We start from the raw sequence: 15,875 nt of genomic DNA, 5'->3' as shown, positions 1-15,875 counted from the left end.
GACCCAAAGGTTTGTAGAACATTTTAGAAAACAAATGCGCTATATGACAACAAATGCACCGTTATACATTTGTTATGCCTGTTGTACCTGTATGTTTCCATTGTTATGTGCACTCAGACACTTTAAAAACATTGCTATCTAGGTACTGTACGTATTTCCCCAAAATAAGACTACATCTTATTTTCAGGTGATGTCTTATTTTTTCATGACCAAGAATTCTAATTTATTGTTGAACACAAAAAAAATGTATCAATATTCTGTAGTCATTCCAGCATATACATCAGCATGTACATTACAATATAGTCACATGACTCTATTGAGATGGTTAACAATCTATGGTACATTTAAAGGGAACCTGTCACCAGGGACCTCATTTTCACTGAAGACAGGTTCTGGAAGGCTATTACAGCTGCATTGGAAATATGCTTTCCTGCCTTCTCTAAGCATTTACATTACGATATAATGTGTGTTATAACTTACCTTGCACCCTGACAGAATCCCCTGTGTAGTCCTAGGGGTTAGGCTTTGGGGATAGGCCAGCTCCTCTCATCCGTCCCTATCTCTTAGCATTGTAGGGCACTGGGAGATGGTGTAAGCTCCCTGTGCGCCCCTGTAAACTGGGGCACATACCGCAATGCGGGACATCAGCAGCGCCGATGGAGGTAAGTACACATTTTTATTTTCTAAATAGCCCGTCCCAGCCCGGCCTGAAGTTATTTCTTAAACTGGGATAACCCCTTTAAAGACTATAATGTCAACAACTTCTCTAAAATCCTTGTGACTCCATTTTTATTGGAATCATTGGCCCCAATCTCTCATGTCTAGCAATATCATGTTCCTTTAATGCAACTTCTTGTCCCAGTAGCTGCTTGGCCTAAAAAGTTTTTGACCTAAAAGTTTCACAGGGCTTCTGTGCTGAGCAGGGCAGGTGCTTGGCATGTTTTGTGACAGCGGGGTATTTGCTCTAACAGTCTGGTTTAGAGGGAGATTTGGACTGTTTAACCTGTTAGATCCCTCGGTCAAAGCTGACTGTGAAATCTAAATGGTTTCTGAGGAAGGGGAACCCTAAGGATGAGATTGCAGCGTGCTGAAAAATGGCAACTTGAGGCCTTTCTATGGCCTCCAGTTCTTCTAAGCTTCCTGTCAGTGTATAGTACACTGCAATATAGAAGTATTGCAGAATAATATATAAGCAATTGTATTCTACAAGCAATAAAAAATTTTTAGTAAAAGTTTTTTAATGTAAAAAAAAAAAAAAACTAAAAAACATATACATATTGCTATGTCTGCACAACCAAACCAAATAGCCGTATACAGTGAACATTAAAAAAAAAAATGAGAAAAGTAATTGGCGTCAGAATATGGGGAGTTGAGAGGGTTGTAATTTTTTAAATCTAATAAAACATAATTAAATCTATATAAATTTGTTATCGCCATGATCGTACCAACCTAAAGAATAAAGGTGAGGGGTTATTTGGACCACACAGTTAGAGCTCTAAATACCGAGCCCAAAAGAAAATTCTTTTCTTTTTATTTGGTAAATGTACACTAGATGGAATATTAAATACAGACACTATGAGAAACTATTTTGGTGTGCAAAAATAGCCCTCATTTTTACAAAATAGGGCTTTTGATATGGGGAGTAAAAAGCTAGTGCAAAAACAGAAAAAGATCCTGTAGAGTTAAGGGGGTTGTCACAGTGCAGATTTTTTTACATACATATGTCTGGGTAACTTGAAGAATAATCTACTTTTCATATCTCATACTTTTTTTTTTTTTTTTAAACTGAAACACAAATATGAAAAAGGGCCTTGGCGGTAAATGGTTAAGCATGACTTTCTTGGCAAAATCTGCCTAAATCTGATTGCAGGAACAGTTTAATTTATTCTTGTAGTTGAGCGTTTCTATGCCCAATAGGCTTGACTTCATAGTCAGCGACAAGGGCATGGTTAGTTTATGTGACCAACGAGTTGACAGGTTTTCCTTTATCTTTCATCCTCTTGTGCATTTTTAACCTGCAGCATGTAATCATTGCTTCAGATTTGGAGTGTGGAATCCAGATTTTTCAATGCTGAGGTTGAGCTCTGCTGCTACAATCCAAGACAGAAGCCAAGTTTCCTGTGAGTCTAAAACAAAGTGGAGAGAGAGGGGCGCTCCAATGGTGTAGTACCCTCCTTAAATGTATAGAAAGTAGAAGTAGTATGGAAGTACTAACCTGACAAAGTTGTGCTGACAGGCACAATTCTGGGATTCACATGTATCTCGGTAGTTTTCCATTGGCGTCTCCCTGCAACCGCGCTCTAGGAGTGGATCCTTCCCGAAAAAGGGATTAAACTCCTTCGGTAGAGACTTTCGTATGGTACTTAGTATTTAGTGCTTTGTTGAGCGGTCTGTATGACGCTGGAGGATGCAATTTTCTCTATGGTTTCAAATCCAGTTTCATTTATTTATAAAATTCCATATAAAATGATGAATAAAAGATATAAATAAAAATAAAATTACTGAGATGAACCAGATGAAGCGCTCGGTCTGAGCGCAAAAAGCGTAGTTCTATCAGTAATTTTATTTTTATTTATATCTTTTATTCATAATTTATATGGAATTTTTATAAATAAATGAAACTGGATTTGAGCCCATAGAGAAAATTGAATATTCCAGCGCCATACAGACTGCTCAAAAAAGCACTGAATACTAAGTGCCATACGAAAGTTTCCTGTGAGTTCCTGCTTCAAATGTAGCTGCCGTGGACATGCAGATGATTTGAAAACAAAAGGATGAGGAATATATATCTCCCAACTGTTTTGCTGTGTCCCAACTGGCCAGAATCTGCTGTCACAAAAAACTATTCATGTATAGATAAGAAACAGAAAGTATATACTTTGTTAGATGTATTTATTAGTTTCTTAATAAAGATGTATATAGTCCAGAGAAGTTACAGAGCATCTCTACTCTTCATCTAATAATAGCAGTTTGCGCATCTTAGTATTCGGTTGAATAAAGACACAGGTCCGTCAAGTTCTACCTATAATTCTACAGTGTTGATCCAGAGGAAGCCAAAAACCACCGATACCAGTTAGCCCAAATTGTGGGGAAAAAAATCCAATCCAGAATGGGTTAACACTTCATCTTTGGACACATTCAGGTTGTATGCTAGGGAAGCTCCTAATGTACACACTAAATATGTTCTTGGGGGTCCACTGTTAGTCAGTGGCAAAAAGCGGATGCTTTTTGCCTCCATCTTGTCTGTATACCTCTGCACACAGATGTAAACTGGATGGAACAGTGTAGTCAACTCTACTAGTTCTTCTTGCTGGTTGCTGTAAGCAAATATAACTGATTAACAGAGACCATAATAGTCTTTCAGAGACTATTTCAACTGTATGGCCATCCCCTGCCACCTTTACACAAAGACCTTGAGTGTGATGAAGCTGTCATTTCTCCACCCGAGCGGCCAACTTCCCTAAATCCCTCCATATTTACGGTATTTTTTTTTACACAGCTTCGTATCATCTGTAGCCTGTGAATTTGGTACTCTTTAACACCATCAACTTATACTACTTTAACAGCTGTTAAAAAATTAAAGAAAACAGGAATGCAGCTATTGCAACTAATGCAATTCAAATGCAGTTATTAAAAGGGATTGCTATAAGCTATAAAATGCTTTCTTTGTGGACACGGTGATATTTGTAAGTAGAATTTTATTAAAGGGAGTCCTTGGGTTACGAACAAGATGGGTTTTGTCGATTTGTTCTTAAAGTGCATTTGTATGCAACTCGGACCAGGTATATTTAGAAAGTGGATCTCCAGACAAAATTTATTTTGTCCAAGTGACAAATGGATTTTCAAAATTTTGGGTTGTCATAGGAACTAGGATTAATAATACTCTTACAGTTGACTATTTTTTAATACATTTCCAGCATTACAAAGGGCAGAGAGGTCTGTTTGTAGCTAGAAGTGGTCTGTAAGTCAGGTACCCTTAAAGGGAACCTGTCACCACAAATAGAGCTAGTAACAGATTCCCATGGAACCCTGTAAAAAATTGTTTCCCTCACATCCCCATAATGACATATCTTCTATTACCTGGCATCAGAGGATACATGTCCTGCTTGGCCAGCCCCTCCCATCTAAAAATCCCCATGTCCCATGCTTCTACGCAGCATGTCATGTGACCAGGGTGATGTCATGTAAGATCTTATACCAGTTATGTTTGCAACATCTATCCCATGTATGTATATGATCACATGGCAGTTATCATGGTATGATCACAGCATGCCTGCATGGACTTCTACTCCTCCCTTATCCTCCATGGAGCCATGTTGTGATTTCATGGGATCCGATACATACATGGGGTAAATGTTGCAAATGTAAAAGGACCTTAGATGACATCACCCTGGTCACATGACATGGGGTGGCCAATGATGTAACAGAACTCTCAATGTTCTACTTACCAGCATGTTTTGTAGCAGTGAACAAGGAGGCGGGACAATGCAGTAACCACTGAATATACATGGCCTCATTGGACTCACTTAGGCCCCTTCTACACTAGCGAGTGTGATGCGATGAACTCGCATCACACTCGCAACGCAAGCTGCCGGGAACGCACGGCCCGAACCCTGCACCGCGGGAGTGAACTGACATGCTGAGTTCACTCCCGCGGTGCAGCGTTCGGGCCGTGCGTTCCCGGCAGCTTGCGTTGCGAGTGTGATGCGAGTTCATCGCATCACACTCGCTAGTGTAGAAGGGGCCTTAATGTCATTGACTCACATCATCTTAGTTGTATATAAGTTTACAAACTGTTTTTTTTTTTCCAATGTGTAACACTGACTGCAACATTTCACCACAGTTTGCCCCTCCTTTCCATGCAACTCATTCACAATTGTGTTGCTGAGGTTGTTATTCTTATTTTACTTGAGCTTTAACCTTAATGCTGGTTCACAACTGGAGGCTCAAGTTTATTGTACACATACTTCTACAATCCATGTTCATCAAAATTGTTCTCTTTCCTCTTTTCTGTAGCTTCTTCTTTCAATAACCAGCCTGTTGACAGTCCTACGTCTACCCTGTAAATGGACAGTAAAGGGACCAGAAGAGCAGCAGCATAAGGGTACAATACACCCTTTGGAAGATTTGCCTTTTAACCTGTGCCATTGTTCTTCCTTACCTATACTTTTTGTGGATTACTTGTTCCTGTGTTTTGGGGAGTGCATTTGCTTGTTCACTGAAGTATATAATGGTTTTTGCTGATAAAGTGATGAAACTGTTGCATTTCAAGACATCTAGAGACACATTAAGCCGTTAATATCCAGAGGCCAAATATCTGAGTAGCTTTTAGATCACTTCGGTCTCTAAAGATGATTTTCACAGCATTACCTGGAACGGGGGAGTAAATGTGCCTGGAAATTGTATGGACAATCTAAAGAAACTTTCAGACTGAGTTTATGGGTGTCTTAAGTGGCATGTAAACTGTGCTCATGTCATTCTATACCCTGCACTAGATGGTGGTGAGTTGCTATGACATTGGTGCAAGGTGGCACCCGAGACCAGTGTTAGTATTTTATTTTGTTACTAGTGTTTCACTTTATATTTATGCTAATATCTATTATTTTCCATTATGTTTATTATACTATTGTTTCAATGGCAAAGGACATGCTTAATGCTTAAAAGAATTTCCCTATCCTATGCCCCTCAACACCTTCTTCCAGAATAGTGAATCACAAAAAAGGGAAAGTTAGAAATTTGGTTCCGCCTTTAAAATGGTTTTCTAAACTAAAAGCTTTGATGACCTGTCCATACAATAGGTCCTCAATATCAGATTGTTGCTGTAACAAAACCGAGAAAAGAAGGTTAGCTGCATCAGCTGAGTCTGACCACTATGAAGCAAATGGAGTTGTCCGATAACTGGTTCATTCTCTATTTATCAGCTAACACCTGACATGTTTGGGCGCTGGGCTTTGTATCCCACTGGTCTTATCTCAGTATAGGACAATATTTTAGCCCATAAAAATCTCTATATTTCACTTTGACAAATGAGAGTCAAATGGCATTAGCCATTAATCAACACAAATGCCAACGTTAAAACAATATTTGCGTAATATGTTTTATACCATTGCTTACAATGCATTTTTATCTTGGTCTTCTAGAGATAGATTTGTACAAATTTCAATAATGTTTTTTTGTATTTCAAGTCAGGTTGAACGGTAAAGTATGAAATTAAAGATGTATTTATTTCTTGGACACTTCTTAAAGTGTCCCATTAAGGATAGTATGCCAGAGCCTTTAATAGTGCCATTTCAAATACTATATTCTCAACGTAATGGGGTGGAAGCCATTTGTGTGTTAAAATAAAACAGGGTAATATGTTTGTTGTCTTCAGGATAGAATTCCAGCTGGGTCCTTATGTTTCTAAGATGTTCTGTGAATAAAACTATAGAGCAAAGCCAATCAAACACTAAAAGTCTTCCTGTTGTCACAACAGAGGTAAGGCCAAATTCTGACATTTAGGACTCTCATAGTACAGCAGTAAACCTTGGTCATGCGGTTCCTTACTATGACGATTTACAGTATTCATGTGTTGCTATATAGGCTTTGTTAGTCAACACATATGGAAAGTTCACTGTCAATGGCTCACTTATCCCCACCCCGAACTGGGTCACCACGCCCCCTTTAACTCAATACAATCAGGTTGAAAGTGGAGCGGTTTGGGGTGATTGACTGGCCTGCGGCTCCCTATTATATATTTTAATAGGGCGCCTTTCAGGAATCAGAAGAGCTGTAATTCCCTTCACTAGAGTGGGCACTGTCTAATATTGAGACACTTTTAATTAATCTCCCTGATGGTGCCAATTAAATTTGGCACCTAAGTTGAATGAAGGTGGATAGCTGCTACCAGATAGTGAGTGGTTAAGAGGGGCCCAATATTTGGCCTGTATAAAAGTGCCTTTATTACCCTCTTAAAAGTTTGTAGATGGCTACACGAAAAGCTTAAAAGGGTATTACAGGAATCAGCACAATGCATATACAAATGGGTCCTTAAAATATAAGCTAATATGTAATTAGTTGTTATTTAAAATTTAGCTCTCCTTAGCAGAACACATACACTGTAAAGAGAAATAAAAATGCTACTGGCCCTTTTAAGTTTGTTGATTTTCTCCACAAGGAGTAGACACAGGACAGAAGATGGCCGCTGGTTGCATGTCTACATCACATGTCCTGCACCTGCCGGGGCAGGTCATGTGATCACCACTATATTTAGCTGTAGTTCGTTGGTTGCAATGCATCCAGTATGGCCAGTGTTGTGGTGAGACCCATCTCATTGAGGGAATGTGCAGTGATGGCAGTTACACATCATTACTATGGTAATAGAGCAAGAAAGTGTGTTAGATCATCACTGGGAGAAGAGTATAAGAGGGAGGAGCTGTTACTGAGAACTAAAGGATCATGGGACTTGTAGTTTCTAGTAGCAACCATCGTGGTGATAACTCCACCTACTTAAGAAAGCCCATAAAATTTTGTGTATCATAAAATCAAACTATTTAAGCTCCATTTTGTGATGAATGATATTGATTTTTGTTATTCTTTTATTTATAGCATTATTGGTTTTTGTAACAGGCGTTCATATTCCCAGAATACCTCTTTAAAATTTAAATGAACTTTCGATAGAACAATCATAATTTTGGTCACTGTTTAACAATTTAAAAATATTAAAGGAGTTATGCTAAAGTTATCCCCTATCCACAGGATAGTGGATGACAAGCTTATCGGTGAGGGTCCAACCACTAGAACAGGACCCCAGCAATCCAGATGTCAGAGATTCCATTTCCACTAATGGCTGGAGCAGCTATGTCCAGCATGCGTCATATCTCCAGCACTCTCCATTCAAGGAGAGGATTGCCGGTGATAGCTGCGCACTGTTCTCTGAAAATTTCCAACATTCCCTTTGTATTGGATGGAACAGCTGGACACATGCTCGACCTGCCGTTCCAGGTATTAGAGAGAAAGGGACCTCCTTTTCCTGGATTGATGGGGTCATGTTTTTATGATCAATGGAGATCCCAGCAAACCGGTCAGCTAGTGTTTTGAGTTGGACACTAAAACGTGGCGCTTTATCAGCTTTTCAAAATGAGATGTAAAGATTTATAAATCTCATATAATCAGGTTGCCTTTTTTCCACAGCTACTTTTCAGCTTCTGACTGAGGTCTTTGTCAAGGCTCTTGATGTTGGCTTGATGTAGCTCTGGAAAAAAGTCCACCTGATTTTGTTCACTATTTTTGTAGTGCTACCGTTTTTTGCCTTTTTTTTTATCTGAATGTGAGGTTTTGGCTGGCACCTAAGATTTTTATGTTTACTCTAAGTAGTGCAGCTGTAGACTTTTACTTGATGGCGATAGAGATTTATACAGGGTCTAACAAAAAGCTTGGGATGGTGGAATATTTCACGAAAATACCATATATACTTGAGTATAAGCCGAGCTTTTCAGCACAAAAAATGTGCTGAAAAACCCTAACTCTGCTTATACTGGAGTCTGTACTCACCTTCCGACGCCCCCTTCTGTCCATTGATGCTTTGGCTCCCTCGCTCCGTGCGGTGCCATTGCTCGAGCTGTGATGTCAGCGGCTCGCTGACATCATAGTGTGTGCCGATGGTGGCACACACTAGAATATCAGCAAGCTGCTGACCCCACAGCTCGAGCGGCGGCACCGCACAGAGACCGTAACATCGATGGACAGAAAAGGACCTTAGGGGGGGCGTTGGAAGATGAGTACACTTTTTTTTTTCTTATAGGCTGCTCAGGGGCTGTATACAGGGGGCTGCTGGCTGTATACTAGGGACATGGGCTGCTGGCTGTATACTGGGGGGCAGGGGGCTGCTGGCTGTATACTGGGGGGCAGGGGGCTGTGTTAAAATTAGGTACCTCGGCTTATACTTGTGTCGGCTTATACCCGAGTATATATGGTATATGGACACCCAAATTTCTAGTCATTCAAGTCTTTGCATTGAGAGATGGCGCTGTAATCACCGAAAAACAAAATGGGTAAATCCAAAGTATACACTTTGGATTGAAAAACAAAAAAAGATGGTAGCGTGGGAAGCCGGGAGTGACCGCAAGTGTGGGTATATGTTTAATGTTTAATTTAAAGGGAAACTGTCAACAGAAATTGACCTAATAAACCACTTCCAGTATGTTGTCAAGAAGCTGAACAGTTTCCTGATCATGTTCCTTTCATGACTCGGCTTTGTGGCAGCATCCAGAAAATTTACTCTGAAGTAAGAGGTAAATTGTTTGTATAAAGTCAGGGAGCTGGACCTCTTCCCGTTTCTGAACACCTGCTCTCCTATGATTGACATTGCGTGCCGGACTTCAGAAGATCTGGATCATCAAATACAGTGAAGGAGGCATTCTGAGGTGGGGAGAGCTTGACTTCAATGTTTAACCTCTTAATGACCAGGCCCTTTTTCGTTTTTGCGTTTTTCATTTTTCACTCCCCACTTTCAAAAATCTATCATTTAATTTTTTTTCATGTAAACAGCTGTATGAGGGCTTGTTTTCTGCATAACAAATAGCACTACATAGTGATGGTATTTAATATTCCATAGAGTGTACTGGGAAGTGGGGGAAAAATTCCAAATGCTGTGAAATTGATGAAAATATGCATTTCATCCTTCTTCTTGTGGGCTTGGATTTTACGGCTTTCTCTGTGTGCCCCAAATGACATGTTTTCTTTATTCTTTGGGTCGGTGCGATTGCGGGGGATACTAAATTTATATACCATATATACTCGAGTATAAGCCAAGACCCCTAATTTTACCACCAAAAATTAGGAAAACCTATTGACTTGAGTATAAGCCAAGGGTGGGAAACGCATTGGTCACATCCCCCTCACAGTATATAGCCAGACAGCCCCCTTTAGTATATAGCCAGCCCCGTTTAGTATATAGCCATCCCTGTTTAGTATATAGCCAGCCAGCCCCCAGTAGTATATAGCCAGCCAGCCTAGAGTAGTATATAGCCAGCCAGCCCCCTTTAGTATATAGCCAGCCCCCTTTAGTATATAGCCAGCCCCCTTTAGTATATAGCCATCCCCTTTAGTATATAGCCAGCCCCCTGTGGTATACAGCCAGCCAGCCCCCTGTGGTATACAGCCAGCCAGCCCCCTGTGGTATACAGCCAGCCAGCCCCCTGTGGTATACAGCCAGCCGGCCCCCTGTAGTATACAGCCAGCCCCCAGTAATTTATAGCCAGCCAGGCCTGTTTAGTATATAGCCAGCCAGCCCCCACTTTGCCCAGCACTTAAAAAAATCACCTTCGGGTGGTTTCGATGTTCGGCACAGCTCCTCTTCTTTCTTCTGTCTGCTGTAACAGCCGGCAGAGATGCGGCCACACTATGATGAAGCCGCTGATGACGTTATAGTATGCGCATGAGTGTATCGCCTAGTCTCTGCCGTGGGGACCGGAGCATCGTGGAGAAGAAAAAAGAGGAGCCGCACCAACATCAGGGAGCCGCGACGAACATCGGTGGCACGGAAAGTGAATATGTACATTTATTTTTTTTATTGACTCATGTATAAGCCGAGGTGAGGTTTTTCAGCAAATTTTTTGTGTTGAAAAACTCGGCTTATACATGAGTATATACGGTAGGTTTTAGAATGGTTTTATACATTTACAAAAATTAAAAACTCCTAATAACTTTTTCATACTTTGGTGTACGGAGCTGTGTGTGGTGTAATTTTTTTTCCACTTTTGATGAAGTTTTCAATGCTACCGGTTTTAAGACTGTACATCTTTTGATCACTTTTGATAGATTTTTTTATATTTTTCAAAATGGCAAAAAAGTCCCATTTTTAACTTCGGGGGGCTATTTTTCATTACGGGGTTTAAATGCCAGGAATAGCCATTACTATATTTTAATAGATCGGACATTTTGGGACACGGTGATACCTAAAATGTTAATGATTTTTACTGTTTATTTATATCAGTTCTAGGGAAAGTATCAGTACATGGTGAATTTTTAGTTTTTTTTTTTAAATTAACTTTTGTTTTATTTTAATTTTTTTTTTTCACTATTTTTCAGACCCCCTAGGGTACTTTAACCCTAGGTCTGATCTTACCATATATTGCCATACTACAGTATGGTAGTACATGGGGATTTACCACATCATTTATTACAATGGGCAAATTGGACAATGTAATGAATGAGTTAAAATGAGACAGCCTCAGGTCTTCATATGACCCAAGGCTTTTATAGCAACAGTTCACCGTTCCCTGATGAAGTCACGGGGAGCGACGATGCACCCTCTGGCCTTTTAATTTCGCCGGCAGCTTTGCTGGCTGCGATCGAGGGTTTAACACAGGTATTACTGGTGGGTGTTTTCTGAAATATGCAGCAAACACTTGCCTTGTATAGAGAGGGCTCACAGCCTGGCAGCTGATGTGTGATGTACCATTAAGTCACACGACGGTAAGGGGCTAACTCTCCACCTCCTTGACTTCCAGAAAATCAACTTTGAAGTGAGATGTAGATTGGATGATGCCACCACATCAGGCCATGAAAGTAACATAATCTAGAAGTTGCTCAGCTGCTTGAGAACAGACTTGTAGTGGTTTACTAGGCCAATTTCTGATGACAATTTCTTCAAATTTTCAAATATTGAATGCTCTACACTCTATTTTCATATTTTTGGATAGGATATGTATTTATCGTAAAATCCCCCCTCCCCCTTTCAATGTTTTTGCACATATTTAAACTTTTGTCAATTTACATTGCCATCTGTTACCAAAATTGGAAAAGAACAAGAGTTTGGTATTGTTGGATAGATTTTTGAAAACATTTTTGACACATCTTTTAGTTTTTCAATCCTATGCAAGATATTCCAATGTCCCAACCTTTTTGTTACACCGTGTACATATATTTATATAATATAAGAAGTTTTATCTGTCCTGGGGGGGTGTATCATTACACTTGATTGCATTTGGACATATTTCCAATGGCAACATTAAGGGTAAATAAAATCACATGAGGTATATACATAGGTACTTTTCATGGTGCATAAGTCAAAGTATACAGTAGTCACCTGTTTTATTGCTTTTTGTAAAAGATAGTTGAAGTCCTCCTTGAAAAAGTTCCCATGTATTTTTCATAGGCTAAAGCCCCTTGCACATGATTATGGCTGTATAGTAGCCATACCTTACCATTTTGGTACAGGTAGCATAGGTAGAGTGCTGCTCACCACTCCCATTCCCCAGCCGGACATATGATATGCCCGGCCCTGGGTGTAGCATACATTGTGTGCAAGGGGAACAAGATATATGTTTACAAGTAGAGAACATTTAATAGCAAAAATAAAAATGCATCATTGAGAACTATGCATTTGTAATAGATGAGATGAAAGTCTGATGTAAATATTTGAGCCAATGTTCTTGACAATTTTAAGCTTGTCTCTCTGTTTTTTTAACATCCACTGTGGGCCTTTTAGGGTGAAAGTGGCATTCATAGTGGTAAGCAGAAAGAAAACAGACTTGCGGGTTCTTTTACATATTTTATGGCTTCATTAAAGTATTTATTACAAAGTCTACAGAAGTCAGTTACTCACAGGACAGTTTAGTGGTTTGCTTTATATTTCTACTTATGACTGTGCGCCACCATTTTTATTGTAAGTAAATCTGCATTGTTGTTTTTACCAACTTTGTGAACCTTTGTGATAAGTGTGTATGTTAAACCTATGGAATGATAACGCAATGTACAGCTCAGGTACGTGAATCTTATAATAAATCTATTATCATATTTCAAATGTTTTCCTTTTTGTTCCACAGGAGATGTAAAATTTCAACTTCATCAGACATGTTATTTTTGCAGTGGCAGAAGCTGAGTATGTGTGCCCATCTTTACTTGATCTCTTCAGCTGTACACATGAGAGAGAAGCTGTTTCTTTCCTCTCATATGCATTCTTGTATCGTCCACATTCACCACATGCATGCTATTCATGATTCACCCATCTTTGCCAGAGATGATAAATAAAGGGATTGGGCAAAGATTAGAAATTTGAACATAACATAATTTGTGTGAAAACAGCCTTAAATTAATTTAAATAAAAACTAATTGCAACCTGGTAGATCCTAAAAGCTGGCAAAATGTACAACAGAGTAAAAACTCATTCAATAGGAGTATGTATGCTTTAACATATGTATCTTAACAATTTTCCTCAGAGGCCACATGTCGGTAGCTGCTGTTAGCACTTACAACAATTTCTACTAACAGTCGACCACATTATCTCATTAAACAGACTTGCAATTTATTGGTTTGTCTATTTTCCTACTAGTAATATTATGGTAAGGCAAGTTACTTATACAAAGTTTGCCTTCCACTATATTAAATCTATTAAATGGTTTTGTTTACGTTGAGAGGAGAAGATCGGGACATTGTACAATAAAGTTGCAATACACAAACAGTTTCCTTATTGTGTCACAAGGGGGAGACCGTTTGCTTTATAAGACATCTGTATGTAATTTTCATTGAGTAATAAGATCCTCTTTCAGGAATGTGAGCGGTTTCCAAACTGGAAGTCCTCTAACCAGGGGTTTAACTAGGATGCTCTGGGCCTCATAGCAATCCCTTTAATTACCACCCTTAATCCCAAAGAGGTGTAGCTAGGCTTTTCTTTACCTCAGGCAAAAAAACAAGTTGGGCTACTCTCTCCCATACAATCTAACTGCATTTGGGGCTCTTCTTAAGTGGAAACTAATAATATATACAGGCAGTCCCCGAGTTACATACAAGATAGGGTCTGTAGGTTTGTTCTTAAGTTGAATTTGTATGTAAGTCGGAACTGTATATTTTATCATTGTAATCCTAGCCAGAACTTTTTTGGTCTCTGTGACAATTGGATTTTAAAAATGTTGGGTTGTCATAAGAATCAGGATTAACAATAAAGCTTCATTACAGACGCCTGTGATAACTGTTATAGAGGTTTATTGTAGCCTAGGACTAAAGTACAATAAATTACCAATATCCAGTGGTCTGTTTGTAACTAGGGGTCGTATGTAAGTTGAGTGTTCTAAAGTAGGGGACCGCCTGTAACCTGTTTGTTTTAACAACATAAACCGCAACCATTCTTAATCGACTCCCCCGTGGCACTTTACATGTCCAATGGTCATGTAAAGTGCCACAGGTGTCGATTAAGAATGGTGGTGGTTTATGTTGTTAAAACAAGCCGGTTATATATATGATAATATATGATAATAGTGCCAGGTACTATAATAAATCTTTGTGGGGTGAAGTAAAAACCTGACAGCGCCCAACACAAAGAAGCCGAGGCATTGGGACCAGGAAGAGGTGGGACAAAGCACGTCAGTCCACTCGTATCTTTTTAGCAGACATTTGTGAAGGTAGCTCCTCGCCTTGGTTGACCCAGCTCCTCTCCCCTGACTCTGCATAAGAAGCGGAAGCCGGACAGGGAAAGGTAAGTAACACAGTTTTCTATTGTTTAATACAGTTACTGGAGTAGGCTGGGGGGCCACAATATGAAGGGGATAGAGGACAGGAGCCCCCACTATTAAAGGGATGGAGGATAATAAGCCATAATATGAGGGGTATAGAGGATAGGAGTCCATACTATAAAAGGGTTTGATGGAAAAAGGGGCTCAATATGAGGGGCATGGAGGACAGATGCCACAATATGAGGAGGATGAAGGAGAGGCCACAATATGAGGGGAATGGTAAACAGGAACCCACATTATGAGGGGGATGAAGGACAGGAGGCTACAATATAAAGCAGGGGTCCCCAAACTTTTTACATAGGGGGCCATTCACGGTCCCTCTCAGATCGTTGGAGGGCCGGACTAAAGTTTAAAAATTAAAAAAAATAAGAAATTCCTCTGTACACTGCTCATATCCTATACTTCTCCATCATTAATTATTTCCCATAATGCCCCTCTACCATTAATTATTCCCTATACTGCTCCTCCATCATTATTTATTTCCTATACTGCTCGTCTATCATTAATTATTCCCTAAACTGCCCCTCCATCATTAATTTTTCCCTATAGTGCTCCTCCATCATTAATTATTCCCTATACTGCCCCTCCATGATTAATTATTCCCTATAATGTTCCTCCATCATTAATTATTCCGTACACTGCCCTTCCATCATTAGTTATTTCCTATGCTGCTCCTCCATCATTAATTATTTCCCATACTGCCCCTCTACCATTAATTATTCCCTATACTGCCCTCCATCATTAATTATTCCCTATACTGCCCCTCTACCATTAATTATTCCCTATACTGCCCCTCCATCATTAATTATTCCCTAAACTGCCCCTCCATCATTAATTATTCCCTATACTGCCCCTCAACCATTAATTATTCCCTATACTGCCCCTCCATCATTAATTATTCCCTAAACTGCCCCTCCATCATTAATTATTCCCTATACTGCCCCTCTACCATTAATTATTCCCTATAATGCCCCACCATCATTAATTATTCCCTATACTGCCCCTCTACCATTAATTATTCCCTATAATGCCCCACCATCATTAATTATTCCCTATACTGCCCCTCTACCATTAATTATTCCCTATACTGCTCCTCCATCATTAATTATTCCCTATACTGCCCCTCTACCATTAATTATTCCCTATACTGCTCCTCCATCATTAATTATTTCCTATACTGCTCCTCCATCATTAATTATTTCCTATACTGCTCCTCCATCATTAATTATTTCCTATACTGCTCGTCTATCATTAATTATTCCCTATACTGCCCCTCTACCATTAATTATTCCCTGTACTGTTGCTTGGGTGCCTTGCTCCCCCTTACACAGCCATGCTGGTTCTAGGTTCCCAATACAGGATTGTTATTGAGGTTATCATGCC

At 39.6% G+C, this 15,875-nt stretch overlaps 1 protein-coding gene across 5 annotated transcripts in view; it reads left to right on the top strand.

The window, feature by feature from the left end:
• Positions 1-13,712, top strand: part of SEPTIN11 (septin 11) — a 74,905-nt gene extending 61,193 nt beyond the window's left edge. For 4 of the 5 annotated variants that reach the window (XR_011848834.1, XM_072115718.1, XM_072115701.1 and 1 more), the window contains one exon: positions 5,017-8,636. Coding sequence is in view for 2 of the 5 variants with exons in the window: in XM_072115718.1 (XP_071971819.1) it covers positions 5,017-5,032 (16 nt within the window). In the remaining 3 variants the exon portion in view is untranslated. Of the gene's footprint in view, positions 1-5,016; positions 8,637-12,809 lie in introns of those variants that run through there. The other variant, XM_072115659.1, reaches the window with a different exon arrangement.
• The last annotated feature ends 2,163 nt before the right edge of the window (positions 13,713-15,875 follow it).

Source organism: Engystomops pustulosus, chromosome 1 (assembly GCF_040894005.1).
Source record: "Engystomops pustulosus chromosome 1, aEngPut4.maternal, whole genome shotgun sequence".
NCBI lineage: Eukaryota > Metazoa > Chordata > Amphibia > Anura > Leptodactylidae > Engystomops > Engystomops pustulosus.
Note: the sequence above shows the minus strand (reverse complement) of the source record. Positions and strands in the feature narration are given on the sequence as shown.